This window comes from Oenanthe melanoleuca, chromosome 2, assembly GCF_029582105.1.
Source record: "Oenanthe melanoleuca isolate GR-GAL-2019-014 chromosome 2, OMel1.0, whole genome shotgun sequence".
Classification (NCBI taxonomy): domain Eukaryota; kingdom Metazoa; phylum Chordata; class Aves; order Passeriformes; family Muscicapidae; genus Oenanthe; species Oenanthe melanoleuca.
Genome location: NC_079335.1, coordinates 126,516,098 through 126,535,046, shown reverse-complemented (window position 1 = coordinate 126,535,046; position 18,949 = coordinate 126,516,098). Strand labels below are relative to the sequence as shown.

The 18,949-nt window shown below is 37.0% G+C and overlaps 1 protein-coding gene across 2 annotated transcripts in view; it reads left to right on the top strand.

Annotated features, from left to right (window-relative positions):
- Nucleotides 1-18,949, top strand: part of CDK14 (cyclin dependent kinase 14) — a 336,272-nt gene that overhangs the window by 223,439 nt on the left and 93,884 nt on the right. For both annotated transcript variants that reach the window (XM_056483748.1, XM_056483747.1), the window contains exons 13-14: nt 12,197-12,336; nt 16,360-16,506. In XM_056483748.1, the coding sequence (XP_056339723.1) occupies nt 12,197-12,336; nt 16,360-16,475 (256 nt within the window). In that variant the 3' untranslated portion in view covers nt 16,476-16,506. The remainder of the gene's footprint in view (nt 1-12,196; nt 12,337-16,359; nt 16,507-18,949) is intronic.

The window sequence follows — 18,949 nt, the reverse complement described above, 5'->3', positions numbered from 1 at the left end:
AGTAAAATTTTGAAATTGTTTGCCTGAATTAGCAGCTCACTAGATAGCAAAATATAAATGACAATGTTTGTCACTAAATGTGACTCACAAAAAGCCTGCATCCTTTTAAATTCTGTGATACATGTATATCCACTGGCTGCTACCTCAGCTGAATTTCTGTCCCTAAGATCTGATTTACAAATAGACAACTTTCTGTTAAATTATTCACATCTCCTAATAATTGATGTAACAGAGTTGATCTTATGCTGGAGCATATTTGATCATAAATTCAATGAAAACAGCCACCATCTTTGTGATGTTTGTCCAGCTAAATCCTTCAGTGAATAAAATAATAAAGATGCCAGCTGTGTTTGTTTTATGAACACTGCTGCAATAGAAGGCTGAAAATACAAATGAATAATGGACCTAATTTTTCATGTTGGATTTATAAATTCAGAATCCTGCTGTGAAGAATATAAATTGAAAAAGTAAAATTTTTACTTTTATCACATTCTTATAAATGTATTGTTTGCTTTTTTGTCTCTATTGTTTGGGAATACAGAATAGTTTTAAAAGATTGATACTGTTTGGATATCTGTGGTACAGATATTTGGATATCTGTGGTCTCTGGCAAGGAAATCTTGTAAAAGTAGGTTACATTTATGCTTTTCACTCTGACATCACTGCATGTTAAGAAATGGACCATCACTTTTGCATTTCCTTCTTTGATTAGATTTTATGGCAGTTTTAAAGTTCTGTTTAGTACTATGTACTGTTAGTGTGCCTCAAACCAAATTCACCACCCTGACATAAAAAAATTATGCTCAGGATCATTACTGGCCTTCCCTCAGCATTATGGCTTTTGCAGAATATGGTTGCATTCCTTTTATTTCTTTCATATTTGATCCTTACAGTGCCCTTGAGTCAAGCTTTATTCAGCAGCCATGAGGGCATGAATTTTCCTGAGATGTTGACAGACAGTGTTTGGTGAATATCATTCTTCTGTCAGCTCCAGCCCACGTGTGTGCTGCAAACTAAAGCAGAGCCAGGGATGTGAGCTGGCCCTGAGGCCATGTGGCAGACCTGGCCACAGCTGTGCTGAGGAGCTCTTGGGCATGCACCTCCTGTGGGCTTTCTGTGGTCCCCATGCAGCTGCAGGTGCAGTTATTAGTTTGGGTTTTTAATGCAAAATTTCCAGAATGAAGTCAGCATGTTGCAGACCATAGGGATTGTGTTTTCCATGGTGTTTTTGCCATAGTGCAATATATGGCAGTACAATATGTGTATTGCTTGTAGGAGCACAGACACTGCTGCATTTTGGGGATGGTCCCTGGCACGAGCTGTTCCCTGGACTGTGTCCAGGAGTGAGTTTGGAGTTTGCTGACATGGCCAGATAATCCAGGGGCAATGTGGACACTCAGCAGTTGAGCAGTCAGGCTCTTTCACTAGCCCTGCTCAATCCAGCAATAAGACTTCAATGGAGAGATTCTTACTGTTCCCTGTGCACACCTGAGCACATTCCCAGTGAAGCCCCTGCTCTCACTGTTCTGCTAGGATTCTTTGTCACTTAGGCCTAAAGTCTTAGGAAAAGAAAAATAAAAAATTTCCCTATTATATGCATCCAGAAGGATATATACATTTTACCTTTTTTTCTTTCCAGCTTTTCTACATTACTTTCTTGTATCAACTTCATCACTCTGATCTTGATTATCATAATAGACTTCTCATGTCCTCTCCCAATCAACATCCTTTTTCAGATCATATAACAAGAAACCAGTGAGTTCAGTTTATTTTTTTGTGTATTGTTTAATTCTCTTCCCAACACTGGCTGTTTTACTTCATCATTTTTGAGCCTCTTCTTATATTTTCAAAATCCTCCAAAATTTTTCCCCTTCCTCTCTTTCTTCACAAAGACCCTATTCCCTATTTTTATGTCAGTGATCCCTTTCTCATATTTAAGCCTTCTCATGTCCCCTAGATGGTTCAGGCAGACTCACAACTGCTGCTTTCCCTTCTGGGAACCAGATGGGCTTATGCCCAGTTAGTGAATTTATCAGTTGTTTGTGGTCCTTGACTCCAGGCTCTTGTTCCCAGTTTGGAATCTGCTAGAGCCTATCAGCCTCAAATACCTGCATTTACAAAAGCTTAGTGTTCATTTAACACCCTGAAATGAGACCCAGATGTTATTTACCTGCCCATCCAGTTCAATGACAGCACAATGACCAGAGATCCATGGATTCCACAGTTCCATGTGTGCAATATCTTTTGAGATTCCACCTGCTTTTTTGGGTTGTTAGAAGTGGCCTGAGCTCTGCTGGCAGTCAATTTTTAGTGATACCTGGCTCTTTGGGGAATCTGACCTTTAGTGGTCACTATTATAGATAAAAAATTTGATTTTAGTTCTTAAATCACCTATGCTGATTTATGCCTAAATAGCAGTAACTCCCTGCTTAGCTGTCTCTCTTTCATGATACTTTTACAGGATAGGATTTGCAAAAATGGTTCAGGGTTGAGTTCTTCCCTACTGCAAGCCAGTTTCTGAGTGTCAGCACTACATCCTCACACATATCCATGTATTTCAGTAACTGGTAGCTAAAATAGATGGATCTTGTGACTTGGTGGTTTACCTCCAAGATGTTTATAAATAAAAAGCATAAACTCAAATGTTATATTCAAGCAACTTTTTAGAAAGACACTTCAATACAGGTATGTGTAGATATGTAATGTTCCCCTTAAAACAAAAACAAAAACAGTGCAAAATAATGTTAGATTTTCTCTAAATTGTGTACTATAGAGATCACTGTTTTCTCCTTTCATGGTGGTCCCTGCAGAAGAAACCTAGAGTATTTTTTCCCCCTGTTCAAGTTCAAAGTTAAGTTCACACATTAACACGAGCATATTTGTCCCTTAACAAGTATTACTGCCTTTGGTGTCAGACACTGGATTTTCAGTCTGGCTGGTTCTCCCTACTCAAAGAGGAGCTGAAGCTCATTTTGGGAAGTTTCTATTAATGCAAAGAGAGAGGGGTGTGCTAGGAAGAGTGGATCTGGAAAAGGAATGGCACTTTCTACACCACAGTGCTGGCTTGAATGGGGTGTCCTACCCTGTGTTCTCTCCTGGTGTCACCTGAACCAAGTGCCTGAGGGTCAGGGAGCTGCAGCTAGTTCTATGTGATGTAAATCTGTCTAAATACAGACATAATAATACATAATTGAGTGTTCTTGACTGCATAGCTTGAATATATTGCCCACATACTCTCATTGCAGCAATTTCAGTCTCTTCCTCCCAGTGTTTACTAGTTCTGCATCATTTCCCTCTCGTGTCTTAGCTTAGGAGTATAGTTGCAGAAAAGACCAGGATGCCTGCTTTTACATAATTGCTCAGTCTCATTGGGTTCAGCCAGGCAGCTCATCTGCATAAAGTTAAATACATGCATATGCCTGGGGTCTGTCTTCCTGAGCTTTCCAGGCTTGGGGCATTCTCTCTGCCTCCAAATCTCTATCTGCCTTTAATGAGCTGTATAAATAAATACAAAGTACTCCTGTTAGTTCCACAGCCACAAAAACCTATTTTATTAGCTGAGAGGTATACAGGAATAGAAAAGATCAGACCCATGCAATGTTTTAGGCAGCAGTGGGAGGACAGGGCAAGTAGCTGCTTCCAAGTGGTTGACAGATCTGAGCTCCAGCAAGACAGATTTTGTAGGTTAACTCTGATAAATGATCTCTGGCTTCACCCACTAAAGCAAGGTCACCCTTCTCAGGGCACTGCCTGCATGCTGCAACCTTGCAGCAAATTCTTGTTGAAGTACTGAGCAAACAAACCAGTTCTTATTTACATTAGAATGGAATTAAAACTACTTAAACCCAAGATGATAAAATATCAGACAAGAGGGTAGAGATTCATAGAGCAGCATTAATGTTTATTTACTTGCACTTAGTTCTGTCTTTGTTTTGATTGTTTTGATTGTTTTCTAAAGGTAATAGGTCCAGAAAGACAGCTGGATAAGGGAAAATAAGGAAGACTTTTTTTACTTTCCTAATGGGTGCACCCACTTGACAAATTTGAAATTCAGGGTTTGTTTTTTTTTCTTTTTCTTCAGAATATCTTTTGCATGGATTTATTTGGAGAGAAGCAATTCAGGTTGTTGAGGGTGGGATGAGGAAAAACACAGAGCTTTGACTGCATTGTGTGCCAAAGGTTTATTTCAGCTCTTTCTGTGTTGGGGGTGGGGGGGTTATTCCATCCTTTTTTTTTTTTTTTTTTTTTTTTCCCACTTATGTCCAGCCAGTGAGGAAATAAATATGTGAAGAGAGAATACTATGGAATGTTAACTCCACTGCTATATTTTCTTCCTTTTATCATGCCCCAAGATTCACTGAAGTTGATATAAATTCACCATGCCTTATTTTAAAAAGCATAACAGAAAGGCATTCTTCCTTTAAGAGTCAGACTGTAAAAGGTGATTTTCTTTCACTCAGATTGGTTTAAGCCTGTAAAAAGCATTAAGTGAAAAATCTGATATATTTGTTAGGGCATTTATTGCATTACTAACTTATATTTTCAGTTCTCAGTGAAAGGTTTATAGAGAACATAAACCTTGAAGAGTTTTTTTTCAGGATTAAAGTTCTATTTTCTCCATTTTCTGGTGAAATAATAGCTCATAAAATGATTGGGGTGTTAGTAATTATTTTTAGCTCTGTTTGTTTTCTAAGGTTATTCTGTTCAACTTGCTGAGGTGCACACAGAGAGCCTTTAAAAAAACACTCACCTTGATCAGAAGATTCCTGCCCTTTAAAGAATTTCAGAACAATCAAAAACTCCTGACTAGATGCCACCACTGTGTTGTTTTTCTTCATTGATTGCACTTACAGCAAACAAAGATCTTGCAGTAAACTATAAGTCTGGCATATCCAGTAGTGGTCTGTGGTGGTGTAAGTAATGTACTATGTCTTCCATAATTAGTATCTTTAACACTGGCCTAATTGGGATGCTGAAAGAATTAAAATAGTTGCTTGGTGGTGGCATGTAAAATTAAAAAAAAGTAATTGCTAATTATTCCTGGGACAAAATAGTAAAGTTCTAGTTAAAATTTCTTAGGAAATATTTTTTTCAGGGAAATACCTGTATCTAACAAACTGCTGAAAACTGAGTGAAACAATGTGAATTACTTCAGGTAGTTTTTAGTTTAATGACTTAGTGACTGATTTTAAACAGTAGCAAAGCACTGTATCCAGCAGTCACACTGCCTCGACTATCACAATCTCAGAATTCCTAGGAATTAAGGAAGTTATGTGATCCTATCACAGAACACCCCATTCTCAATAGCTTAGGGTGTGTTATCACTGCACATACATGGTATGTTTGCTGTTTAAATAACCTTTTCTTCACTTCAGTGTCTACCATGTGGACTCCATGCTTCTTGCTTCATTTGATGCTCCAGCATATGTTATTCTGGCAAAAAGATGCCAACCTTGCTCTGCATCAGAATTGGAAGAAACAAGTAGGAAAAATAACTGTCAGTGGGCAGTATAAGCAATCTTCCTGCCCAAAGCTCTCAATAGTTGGTGCTGGGTTTCTTTGTAAGGTTTCACAGCTCAGCTCATATTCTGAGGCATCAGAGTGAGAGCTGGCCTGGGCAGCTCTCAAAAATCTCAGAATACATTTAGGTCTGTTGTATATTTACTGGTTCTCCTTAAGCTTAGCCTTTAAACATCAGATCAACCAAATTCAGTTTTTAAAAGTGGTGTGTTCTGCTTCCTCTGTGAAGCAGACCTTCCAAGCTGGAAATCACAAGCATCATTGTGTTGAAGAAATACAGTAGTACATCTGAAACAGACATTAAACATATCAAATCTAGTGCCAAAGAGTCAGGGAGAAGTAGACTCATATCTAAGTTTTTGTCTTGAGTTGCATTTGGTGATGACACATACAAATGATCAAGTTGTAATTGAGCATAATGGCTATTGTCAAAAGTGAATTGCCTTGAGAGGTTGGGTCACTTCATTGTCTAGCTTAGGTGTGACCAAGCTGAGTCTCTGAAGCCTGGTGTGATTCATGAGCAGTTTAAGCATCTTAATTCTCTGTTCTGAGAAGTTCAGGGGCTGCAACTGTAATTTTGGTTTACCTACTGGGTCAGTAGATTCTTTTATGAATTTACCAAGTATATACCATTATAAACCTAGGGCTAAATCTATATTAATAAAAATAGAAAACCTGGTTGCCTGTATTGGTAGAACCTTCGTTTTTTCACAAAATGCTGTTCATCTTGGCTGCTTTCCAGCTAATGGCATCTGTGCAACTGTCAAGTGAGAATTAGTTCAGACAGGCCAGGGTTATCTTTACCTTCCTGGAATGCACTGAATGAACTTACCTCCACAGCTTTCCAAGTGGGCTCTGACTTCTGCTGTGTCGACATTAACAGCAGTGCCAGGGAATCAAACACTGACACTGTTATTTTTATCTTCACTGCATATCTGTGAATACTTATCATTGGTTGTCATGGCTTTTATAGTAATAATAAATATTTTGACCACCTTTTCAGTACTTCAGTGGATAAGACTTCTGATGCTGTAATGTGGTAATATAATCAAAGGGGATCAAACTAATTTTTAAATTTCCAAAGGACAGACACAGAAGAAGTATAGCCATGTTATACATGTTATAGCCAGTGCAGGCTTTGTCCCAGCCTAGCTCATCCAAGAGCATGATGTGCTAATGTGGCAATCTTGCTTCTGTTCAGGGGCTGAGCTAGAATAGTACAATTAAAGTGGTGGCCTAGGGAGCCTGGAGACTGGATTTTCCCACCCTGCATGTGTAGACGGCTCAGTGTTTCTGAATCTAAACTGTTGCCAGCATCTCAATTTGGGAAGAGCAAGAGGAGCATCAGGTGTTTGGGGACATGTCTTTTCTAAGGAATGTGCACAACCCAGGACTGCTGTTGGCAGGTGTGGGGTACAGTCCCAGCAGTGACATGCCACATTGGCTCTGTTTGATTGTATTATTTACTCTGTAGTTTGGCTTGAAGTACCTCTGTACTGTGCTGTAGAGCAAATTCTGTATTTTGTGATTGATCAGCAGCAAGTAAAACACTGCTCCAGTGAGCCTTCAAATGGTTTTGTCTCTCTTTGTTCATCAATTTTAGTCCTCAATACCCTTTGTGCAAAACACTGAAAAAATGGTAACATCTTTGCTCTGTTAGATTCTCATCTTGAGCTACTCCTTTATGCCTTCATCTGTATCAAAAGCTAAAAGCCTCACATCAAAACTTGCATTCACTTGTTGTGTTGGTTGCTTGATGGCTCAATAAACTCTGCAAAAGCTCCGTGGAGGCGCACCGGGCGCGCGGGGAAGCGGCTGCTGCGCGCTGGAGCTGGCACGGCAGCTCTTTGAAGACAGTAGGTGTTCTCTGCATGGTGGGAACAACAGAAGAGGCTGCTGGGGCTCATGAAAAGGGAATGCTACTCAGGTAGGCCCTGCTCTGATTGGTGTTTCACATAGCTGCTGCTACCAGGATCACGTGTACGTTCAGAGGTATAGACTGTCAAGGCACACGTGGGCGTTTCTGTTCAGCTGTTAGAAGGCAGTGCATTTGTAAAGTGTTAACTGCAGTGCATGGTGATGGATGGTTTTGTACAGAGCTCAGGAGAGGCTGAAGCCTGGGATGAGTTGGGTGGAAATGGGGAGTACAGGAGCCCTGTTGTTGAGGGGTCCAGAGCATCTCTGTGAAAGGAGCTGCCAGGGTTGCCTGCCTGATTCACACCAATTTGTTAGTGCTCTTCACACCACTCAACTTTAAGCTCTGCTAAATGGTGTGGTTGTTCAGGTTAACTGTGTCTTTGTCTTTCAGCACTTCAGGTTGCAGGAACTTGCTTAGAATAAAGAAACAGCTGAAATTTCTAATCAGAATTAGGTACCTCACTCCTCTAGGCCATGCTGTAAATGCCAGTTGAGAAATTAATTAGTGACACACTGCAAGAATCAGATCTTCACATGGAAAATATGCACAGTAAACCATTTTTGCTTTGGGAAGTATTTACCTCATGCTGCTAGGAGCATATAGACAGCATATTATCTCCATTTGTTTTAATGCCCATTTGTCTTAATTATTTATGTGAATTTGAACTGCCTTCTTCATTGCATTTAAAAGCAAATCACCCCAAGTTCAGAAGTTCACTGCACATGCCCCAAACTTTTTTTTCTTAAGAGCTTAAACCAAACTTCAGTGATCTTAGTCATGTTCTGCTTGACCAAATACTGACCTTTCTCTGCAGTAGAAAGACATTTAAGCCTGTTTTCTGAAATTAAATCAAATTCTTGTAATCCAATGAGATTTACAACTGCTCAAGTCTAGTCAGATTCATATATATTTCAAGTGAGACAGGTTCATATGGTGTTTGTTTTTCTTGAGCTAAGGCTGTATATAGCATTTGGGATTAAATTGAAAGTCAATGTGTTTCACAAATGTCATCAGAGTAGGTGTGCAAAAATATTCCCAGTATTTCTCAAAACAATACCTACATATAGCCAAAGGTTTCTGTGTATTCTGCTGTACACCACATTTTCTGAAAGTATGTGTGCTGTCATGGCTAGTAACTATTCCTCAGTGATTAGTGTGACAGTAAGTGAAGCGTGAATATTGAGACTTGCCATATCATGCATGCCAAGTTCCTATATGGCCCAACTGCTGTGAGACAAAACATGCTATTATGTTTTAGACACAAAGCCATATTGTATGAAATTCCATCCTGTCTCGTACTGAAAGAGGAGTATTTAAAAATGAATTTTTTTTTCCTTCGGTTCTTTCTGTTAACTTCTATATTAGGTATTTAACTACTGAACCCCATCAAAAAAATTTAGCCTTTGTCTCTATTGAGGAATCAGGTTTCAAACTAAAATTAGACAAATGGTTAATGTTTTAAGGAGAATATTGGCAAAAAAAAAAAAGTGAGAAACAAAGCAATAGTTTCAATGTTCCAAGCACAGAGGTTTTGCACTAAATAGGGTTTTCAAACAATTCTGACGTGGCAGATGTAATTTTAATACATGATCATACAGTACATTTTTTCATAAGTAAAGAATAGCTTGTCTTTAAACAAAGCAGCAAAATTAGTCATGCATGCCACGAAGGCATCATTTTTTAGTACTGAGAAGCTCAGGAGCCCACATGCATGTGCTTTTTGTAGTGCCCATTGGTTTCCAGAAGGGACCTTTGCAGAAGACATGAGTGTGGAGAAGACCTTTTTTCGTTGCTGTGCAAAAGCTCCATAAACAAAATTAGAATTTTAATGTAGAACTTTAAAGATACAGCTGAGCTAGGGGAAAGTGGAGATTTGATCCATGAGTTACTCAGATGATCTTTGGCCTGTATTACACAAGGGGTGACACTTGATCCTTGTGGTCCCTTCTGAGTTTGAAATCTATAAATGCTTGGAAACATAATACTAATAATGTAGCAAGTAAAACCTTCAAAGCACTGGCAAACAACTTACATCAACCCCACACCCCCAGCACTACTTAGAATGTGATCAGGGCAGATAGATCTAATAATTATAGCAGATTAAAATATTTTTGCAGACTGTGCAATGAATAGTCTTCTTTCTATTTATTAATTATAAAACTGGTTCTAATTATGACTGATTTATTAATAATTATTTAATTATCTGATATGATTCTTTTCCAGCCCTAGATTTTTTTTTTAATTTATATTAATGTATAATCTGTTGATTATTTGATGTTTATCTCTGGTTTCTCAACTGATTTCAGTAAACATTTATCTTTTTTGTGTCTAAACTGGGAAGGTGGCTGGCTTTCTAAACTCTTCCTATTCAAAACACTTGCAATTTATATTAGTTTTTCTGAATTTCTTGCAAAAAATCTTAGCAGTGTGCCAGGTACACTGGTAACCATTAATGCAGTCAAAATGTCAGCATCACTCTGTTCAAGGAACTGCAGATGTCATCCATAATTTCACCTGCAAGTCAGAATTTGTTGATGTTTGAATGTTATTTTCTTTTGCTTTGCTTTACCTTACCTAATTAGCATCTCCACTGTTTGTATGGGTCAGCTAAGGAATGGTGTCATTCTTATATTGGAGGATAATATTTCACTGCTTAGGTGACTGCATTTTTCTGAATTCACAGTAGTCCTCATTCAACACAGAGCAGGTTTACTGTGGTTCCTGGAAAGCTTGCAGCTACCTCTGTGGGGAAAAATTACATTGGTGAAATGGTTTGACACAATCTCTGAACAATTAATTGGTGCAGGGGGGATTAGGACTCAGGCCTCACAGACTCCATATAATCACCATTCCGTGGAAATTTGGGATGTGTAGAAGAATTAATACCAATTCTCCTTGAATGTTTGCCCCTCCTTTTCCTTTTCTTTGTTAATAATAACCTTTTGTCTTGGTATTTTTCTGTAATGAAATTATCTGTAATCATCACAAAAGTTTACTGAACATTTTTAACAATCTGGTAGTTTAAATAGTCTGGAATTATTCTAATTTGTGATGTAATTTATAAGCAATGAGTCTTTCATTCAAGGTGTTTTTCTTTTGTCACAAACTGAAAATGAAAAAAAGTGTCCATCAGAAACACTGGAGTTCAGCATCTGTTTAACCTGAAATAGCAATTCTGAAATCTAATCCTGAGAATTCACTAAGATTATGAATGATGAGATATAATGTCTTCTATCTGGACATATATCCTGCCAGTTCTCCAGAAGAGATCAGATAGGCACAGTGTTTAAATTTCCATCTAGCATACAGTTGCTAGAAATTAAAAAGACAGACAGTGGCATATTTTTTGAATGATTGCAGATATCAGCATATCATACATATGCCAGTACATAGTTTAGGATAGATGCTTTAGACTTCTAATTTTTTATTTAAAATTATTATCTAAAATTTATATTTTATTTTTCACGCTATGGTATGGACGTGGACAAAAAGTCGTGTCTATGATATTTGTAATTTAAATTACTTAATAACCTTTATTTATTTAGTGTTTTAAGTGTTGTCTGTTCTTTGTTGAAGAAACAGTTTTCACCTGTGCCTATACTGATACATATAAATCATGCCATGTCAGCCCAATAAAAGAGTAATGCTGTTTAATCCATCTTCTTGAATTTTTTTCTGGAAAGTCATCTTGAGCTGAAAAAAAATGAATATTTGCATAAAACATGCTGTAGGATTTTTGATTTTAGAGGATAACATAATCTTTTTTCATATGCTGAGTTATTTTGGACTGCAGTCTACTTTCTACTGTTTTTTGGAAACCAATGCATTGAAAAAACCTTTTCTAAACTTTGGCATTTACCCAATGAGAGATCTTTACTGAACAAAGGCATTGTTGAATTTATGTAGTTTCCTAGTAATAATAGCAATGTGATGTCAACAAGATTCATCATGTATTTTTTTGACTGCATATTACAAAAAGCTTGGTGGCTTTGGAAATTTAGGAGGTGGCTACAGGTTACTGGGCCCAGGCCACATCTTGCTGATTACCATTTTACTGTCTCCATTTCAAGTCTATTACTTTTAGATTATATTTTCTTATAACATTCCCAAGGGTTTAGCTCGCAGCAAAACAGTAAGTTTTCTCAGTTTCTGTAGGAAACCTAGAAAAGATAACTCACTTAAATTGAATGTTTGCATTGGATTAACACTTAATGAAGAGTCAATTCCCTTATATGTGAATATATGGACAAGTAAGAAGTCAGTACTTCTGAAAGACAAGTGTCTTTGTGAAACATGATGAATGTGTTTCATGTTAAGCATCACTGGATTTTCAAATTTGATACTTCTCAAAGTTGTGTGAATGTTGCTGTTATTTTAAGCTTGGATTTCATGTGTTTACGTGGTAATAAGCATTTGTTTTCCAGCACTATAAATTTTCAGTTTGTCAGTATGTTCAATAAAATGTAAATGTAAGGATCAAAACATTTACTTTCAAGATGCTGTTGCTCATAATGGTTTAGCAAATAGTCAGGGCATATGTGCTGTGGTATTTTATATGCTCTGTACTTGTAAAATTTGTATGAATTTTGAGCTGTCAATACAGAAATAATTAATCAACTCCCTAGCCTGAGGAAGAGTTTTCCTGGTAGTGCTCCTGGCTATTAAAGGTTGGTGTTTCAACTGTGCTGGCTGGATATGGAATTAGTAAACAGAATAATGATACTGTTTTTCAGAAAAACCTTCTTGTTTGTGTTTCAGGCTGAGCTGTGTGAAGCATGCAGAGGATCTAGCCTCCAAACTACTCCAGTGTTTCCCAAAGAACAGATTGTCAGCACAGGCAGCTCTGAGCCACGAGTACTTCAGTGATCTGCCCCCACGGCTATGGGAGTTAACTGATAGTGAGTATAATCACCTCCAAATCTATTAGAAACAAAGATTCTGCTTCAGACAGATGCAAGTTGTATGCTAACCCTCACATACAGACAGCTCCATGGACACACACAGCCACACACAAAATACGTGACTGCAATTGTGTGGATTGAAATTACATAGTTAGCTTGACACAGGACAAAATGGATTTTTTTTTTTTTGCTATCTCTGCTCTGCAGTCTGCAGCCTGCTATCTTTGTATTTGATTATGTGTGGAGCCAATAGAATCCTCTGAATTGTCATAAAGCAAAAGGAAAAATGCAATTTACATATTTAGTGCTCTTATAACATACAGTACTTCTTAACTAGCTGCAGCACACAGGATAAAAATCCAGCTGTGTTTGATTCACAGAATCTCTGTGTTATAACAGTAACCTTTGAGAAAGGACTCAGCATTCAGAAGTCTGGGAAGCACAGAGTAAACAATCACTTAATTTGCTGAATTAGACTGTGTACAGAGAGGATGGCAGATGATATTCTTAACTAAGAATGCTTTCACTATTTACATACATCCTTTTGCTTCTTTTATTAAACAGAATGCATTCCAGTTGACTTGCAGAAATGTTCCTATCATCATGTGTGCTGTCAATTATCTTTTCAGTAATTTAAAATCACTTATATCATATGTCTGCATGTTGTTTTTCAGTATTTAAAGCACACAACTATTTATTCTAGGGGGAAAATAGTATCCTGAATTATATTTTTTTATTCAAAGAAGGTTCTGTTATTAAAAAAAGGTTTCACAAGGGAGTAACAGTCAGCATTTTGGTTTAACTCAATATGGTGAAGAGACACATGGTTGCATTATAGCACTGTATGTTCTTTTCTGTTTTCAAACGTGCATCCATTAACAAAAGATCTAAATCCAGTACCTCAAGGCAGAAAGTTCAGAGATGCAACAGTGGAACTCTGTGTAACTATGGCTGATTTAAAAGTTTGCTTCTAAAAACTAAGCTCTCTTTTTGAATATTCATTCACAGTAGAATCTGTTTACAGCAGTGTCAGTACAAAAACTCTTGTCTTCCTGAAATTTTTCTTTTCAATCCTCAACAGCTGTAGTAGTCACATTTTGGGCTGGTTGTGACTTGGCTGTCCAAGCATCCTACTGCCAGCTCTGCTCTGCAGAGCACTCTCCCATTTGTAGAATATGAACATTAAAACCAAAATAACACCAATAATTTCTGTCCATCACTGTCATAGACTGTGTTCTGGCTCTGCAAAAAGATTCCCAGTTTTCTTCTCTACCATGGTGACCCACCACTCAGTTTGCTGTCTGTGGTACTTGATAAGCAGAAAATTTAAACATTCAGTATAAATTTAGGTGGAGATTCTTTTCTTCAGTACTAATGAAACATCAAGAATGCCAGTTCATTTATCCTATTTCCACTAAATGGAAAACAAAAATCACTCTGCAGTGGTGACATCTCAATCCTTATGACTGTGTGATTTAGTCTAGCCAGGATTTTGAATTCTGAATTCTGCAGTAGTACTTTTCTGTTAATATGGACTTATTACCCACTTGCCACTTAGTTTATCAGTCAGTGGCTAAATCCAGTTCTATCAGTGAAGTAAATGCCTACACATTATCACTCTGCAGCAGGCTGCCAACAGAGACAGTCTTGTCCTAGTCATTAACAAGCACAATGTATGCAGAACACCAGAGGGGAATTAAAACCACAAAAAATACCTCAGGGTGGTATTTTTAATATGAGAATTTAATTTGTAATTTCACAGATTAAGAATTTTGGCTGCATTAATCCTTTTATCAGCTCACAGCAGGTTATTTGCAGAAGCATAACCATAAGGCGATATTCATTGGCAGAAACACGTCTTTGCATAACGTTAAACATCAGGAGCAGTGAAACCTTTTGAAGGGGGGAGAATAAAGATGAAAAAATCATTATATTTTAAAGCAAGGTTCTTCTAAATGCCTCCAGTAAAATTTTGAGTTACAGAAAGACTATTTCTGTGTCTAGTAGATAATCATTATGAAGCGTAAATCCAGATGCAAGAAAGGACAATCCCAGTATCAAATACTACAATCATTTCTATTTAGTATGACTTGGATATACTTGTAAACATATTTACAAAACAAAGAAATCATTTACTTTGGAGAGTTGGGAAAATGTTTGCTGTGTACTGAAATTACCAGTTTTTGTGATTCTAGTTCTCTGTGCTAGTATTTTACATCAAGAAAGACTATTGACAATTAAATATAAACATATTGAGTCTTTATGTACAAAGAAAATTACTGCTTTCTACTTTGGACACCACTGTGATTTTGTGATTCATTCTGTAGTGAATAGTATTCATCATGGAATATATTTTGTCCAATTTGGACCTGATGCTGAATTGTAAATTTGGGGATTTAGCACTTAAAATGAGGGAAAGACTCATATGTGGGTAGAAAAGCAAAAGGAATGAATCAGTCAAATGATTTTCCATCAGAAAATTGTTTCCTTGGAATCACAGTATTTTATAAAAATATGGTGACTCTGCCTACACTGTGCTTGACTTTCTGTTCTTGTTTTGACCATTAGAACTATGTATTTGTATTTCTATGTAATACTTTATAATATAGATTTTTAATGGGATTTATTTTAAAAATGTGTGCAGAGTTAATGTGATAAGCACAATTTTGCTTTTTTACTTGGTTTAGTTTCAAGTCAAGGCATCATTTCAGTTGGGTTGGAAGTTCAATTTCCAGATAAGCTCATAGGCAGCCACTTTCAATTTTTGAAAATAGTACATTAAAAAGGTAAGAGTAGGGCAGTTCTACTAAAAATACCTTGTCTAGAAATATAGTGCAATTTATGGTGCAAAATAGCTTTCATCTGAAAATTGAGCAGTAATCCACAGAATAATCCTTTTTACTAAATATGTGTACTTGTTATTTTCTATTTAAAAAAAAAGATCAGTTCTCCCACTTTTCTACTTTCATATTTGAGATTTCATATTAATTTATTTGCATAAAATATCTGCCATTTACAATGTGTGCTATCAAGGATAGCAGAATAAGAAATGCAAGTTGAGATGTCAAACTACAGTGGGAAGGTCTGTGCATAAAGCAGTATCCAGGTCTTTTAAAGACATATGGATTAAAAAATAGTTCCAAAACCTTATAGATGTGCCATTTGTTAGTGCAAAAAAGAAAACTCTTATGGCCCTGATTAGTTCTTTCACATTTCCTTATGGAATCATGCAGTGGCAGCTCTTGTGAGGATATTGTTACCTGGAGGTTTGTTTTCAGGAAGTATTAAAAGTCATTGATTTTTCCCCATCAGACTGAGGCATCCTAAGTAAAATGAGTTTTCATATTATCAATATGTTAGTTTTTATTTAAGAACTAACTTATATTAAGTTCTTATTATAAACCATTTGTATTTTGATTTCTGTTGTTATTATCATCATCTAATGTTGTTATTATCATCTCCTAATAACTTGTTGCCTGGTGTGACATTGAAGTTGTCAAGGTTTTTCTAGCTCATGCAAAAGGGGATTGCTTCACATAAAATATTTTTGAGTTGTTTGGATATTTCCAACAAGCCTACTTGTCTTTAGTAATTCAAAAAAGAAAGTCAAACAAGATAGTGTGGTTCTACTGATATCAAGATTCTGAAGATGAAATATGTGATATCAAATGATTGAAAAACCTTGCTGCACGTTTTACCTTCTTACTTCTAAATTCTCTCAGCAGAAATTTGAAAGTGGAAGGTATTAATTGTATGTTGGTGTAGAGGACAGATGAACACACACAATCTGGAAACAGGTTTTTTTGAAGATGCATGCAGATAAAAATGTTTGCACCATACAATTTCCACCATAATGCATTCGGCTTCTTTCCATTCAGAATTTGTACAGTCCTTGCATGCAGAAATGGGTGATATATGTATTTAATGTGTTGTGTTTACTATATATATTAATTATTTTTAAATTGTTGCATTTACTGCAAAAAGAAATCAAAGTTTCTGAACTGACACTCTTTTTTACAGTGTCTTCTATTTTTACTGTACCGAATGTAAGATTACAGCCAGAGACTGGAGAAAGCATGAGAGCCTTTGGAAAAAACAATAGTTATGGCAAAGGTGTATCAAACAGCAAACATTGAAGAATACCTATGTTCACAACTGATAATGCAGGTAAGACATGATTGTTGGAAAGGATCTCTTTGAAAATGCTCTTTAGTTATCTTTGGAGAAACAAAATACAAAACTCAACTGCTCATCCATATGCAGGCTGATACTCTGTTTTTGCAGTTTTACAGTCCATATGAAGAGTTTAAGTTCTCAGGAATGAATGTCACTGACAGGTTGAAAACCTTGCAGAAGTTGGTGCTAGTATACTAAATAATATTTTGCCTTCAATTTGGACTGGTACTTTCTTTTCCCTGGTAAAACAGGAAGAGAGAAAACACCTCTTGCCAGTTCTATTAAATTTTGGGGCAAGGAGGACAAATTCTATGATCTAAGGTCCCTCACAACCCTAAGCATTCTATGATTCTGTTATTTAGTAGGTTGGTGGTCATGGTAGCAGAAGGATTCTTGGTGAAAAAAGAGGTGCTCTCGTGTTAGTGCTTATGGTCTATATCACTAGTTTTGTTTAACCATTGGTATTCAGCAGTGAAATAGTGTGTAATATGACTTCTGGTATTTTAAGAGCAGAGCAGAACTTGGGAAGGCCAGGTGAATAGAGAGGCTGCTTACAAAATTACAGCAAGGGGATGGTGGAGTTATACCATGGCATTAATTGTCTTCTGCCCATATGCACCACCCCAGTGTTTGTTCAGTGGGATTTAACTTGACAGACTCTTCCAGATTAGCAGCATTTCCTTATATAGCTGCTTTGCTTATTGTGCTTCTCTAAATGTTGTTTTTTTCATACCACAGTGTTTCACAAAATACCTAGAGAGCAGATTCTTTTCATTCAAAAAAAAGCAAGACCTGCCTTTTTTTCTTGCTTTTTTTTAAAGACACAGCTGCTTTTGAATGTTCCATGATACCAGCTTGTTACAGAAGGTCTAGGAGCTGAGATAAAGGCACATGCTGCTCGTATACCTATTTGAAGATATGGTCTCCCATAAATGTGGTTGATATTCACACAATGTCTATATTTAGCTAAGCCTGCTTTTTACAATATCAGATGTAGCTTTCTCTAATGAATTACATTTGGGTTTGCTGTTGTATGCTTATGTACAATTTGGTTTTTTAACCCTATAATATTATAGAGCCGTTGCCTGACAGGCAGTAACTACTGAAAAACTGGAATTAGTAGATTTTGGTGCTGACAGCCTGCCCCAGTTTTTGCACAAGCTGTTCACCAAAAAACCATTTAAGATTCTCTAATGTCAGAAATGAGGCTGCCTCAGAGCAGTCTGTTTACATCTTTATTGACAAGCTAATCCCTACTTTTTCCTGGGGCTGTGTCCCTGCAGACATCTCTTCAACCTTGTCTGTTCTAACGTGACATATCATCCATCTAAAGTATATTTAGAATGTGCCCATCTGTGCTAAAGACCTTTTGTGTAGAAGCTTATGTACAGAATCTCAATTCTCATGTACAGAATCTCCTTTCTGCTGCTTCCAAATAAATGCAATTTTTCATTTATAAAATATGCAATGGAAGGTTTTTGCAAATGAGCGTGTAAAGTAGTACAAAAGAACCATTGGATCATTTTTACCAAATATCTATTTGAGCACACAGAAACTACTGTTTTAAATTTTTGTATGAGAACAGAAAGAAAAATCCAAATGTACCCTTTACATACATCACTGTACTGTTCTGGCTGCTCAGCCACAGTTTTAATATTGAATAGCATGTTTTATTGTGAAAGGCCTGAAACCACTTAGCAAATGTTGTGATGTGCACATTATTGATTACAGTTTTCCACTGTGGCTTGGGACTTTTTTCTGTTAGGTGCTTAGAGTGCAATAACATATCAGCTCCCCCTGTAGTATTTGCCATGAGATGGAGACCAGCAGGTCATGCTGGAAAAGTATCAGTACCAAACACAGTAAAAGGTCCTCTTGTACCATGTGGAGAGCTGGGGATTAATGAGATGGAACTAAAATTCATAGGGAAGCAAGAGAACTGTGGACATGGAAAATGGATTTGAGTGAGGAATTATTAGAATGGGTGGAAACCTTTCATGGGATGAGACTACCAGGCAAGCAGAGGTGTGAGTCAGTGTGGAAAATGAATAGAGTTGGGAAGAGAGTCTGCAGTTTTGGTAATGTGAAAAGAAGAATGGCAGGTGGCTGTGATTTTAAGCAGTAGAGTAGTGACTGGCAAATAGGATGTTCAGTCAGTAAAACTCTAGCAGAAGACTAGAGTTGCAGTGAGCAGGAGAGTAGCACTAGGGAAGGGGTATTTATTACAATATATTCTGTCAAAGTCTCCATTCACAAGGCTCAGTGAAGCAAAAAGATGCATGAATAGCAAAAGGAAAGATAGCAGTAGCTTTCCAGAGCCATGAGTTAACAGGAAATCAAGGCAAGTAGAGTTAGAGAGATGGAGGCAAACAGTACAAGATGTTAAAATGTCAACAAGCATGATCACATAACATCCCAGCTAGTGGGATAAAGG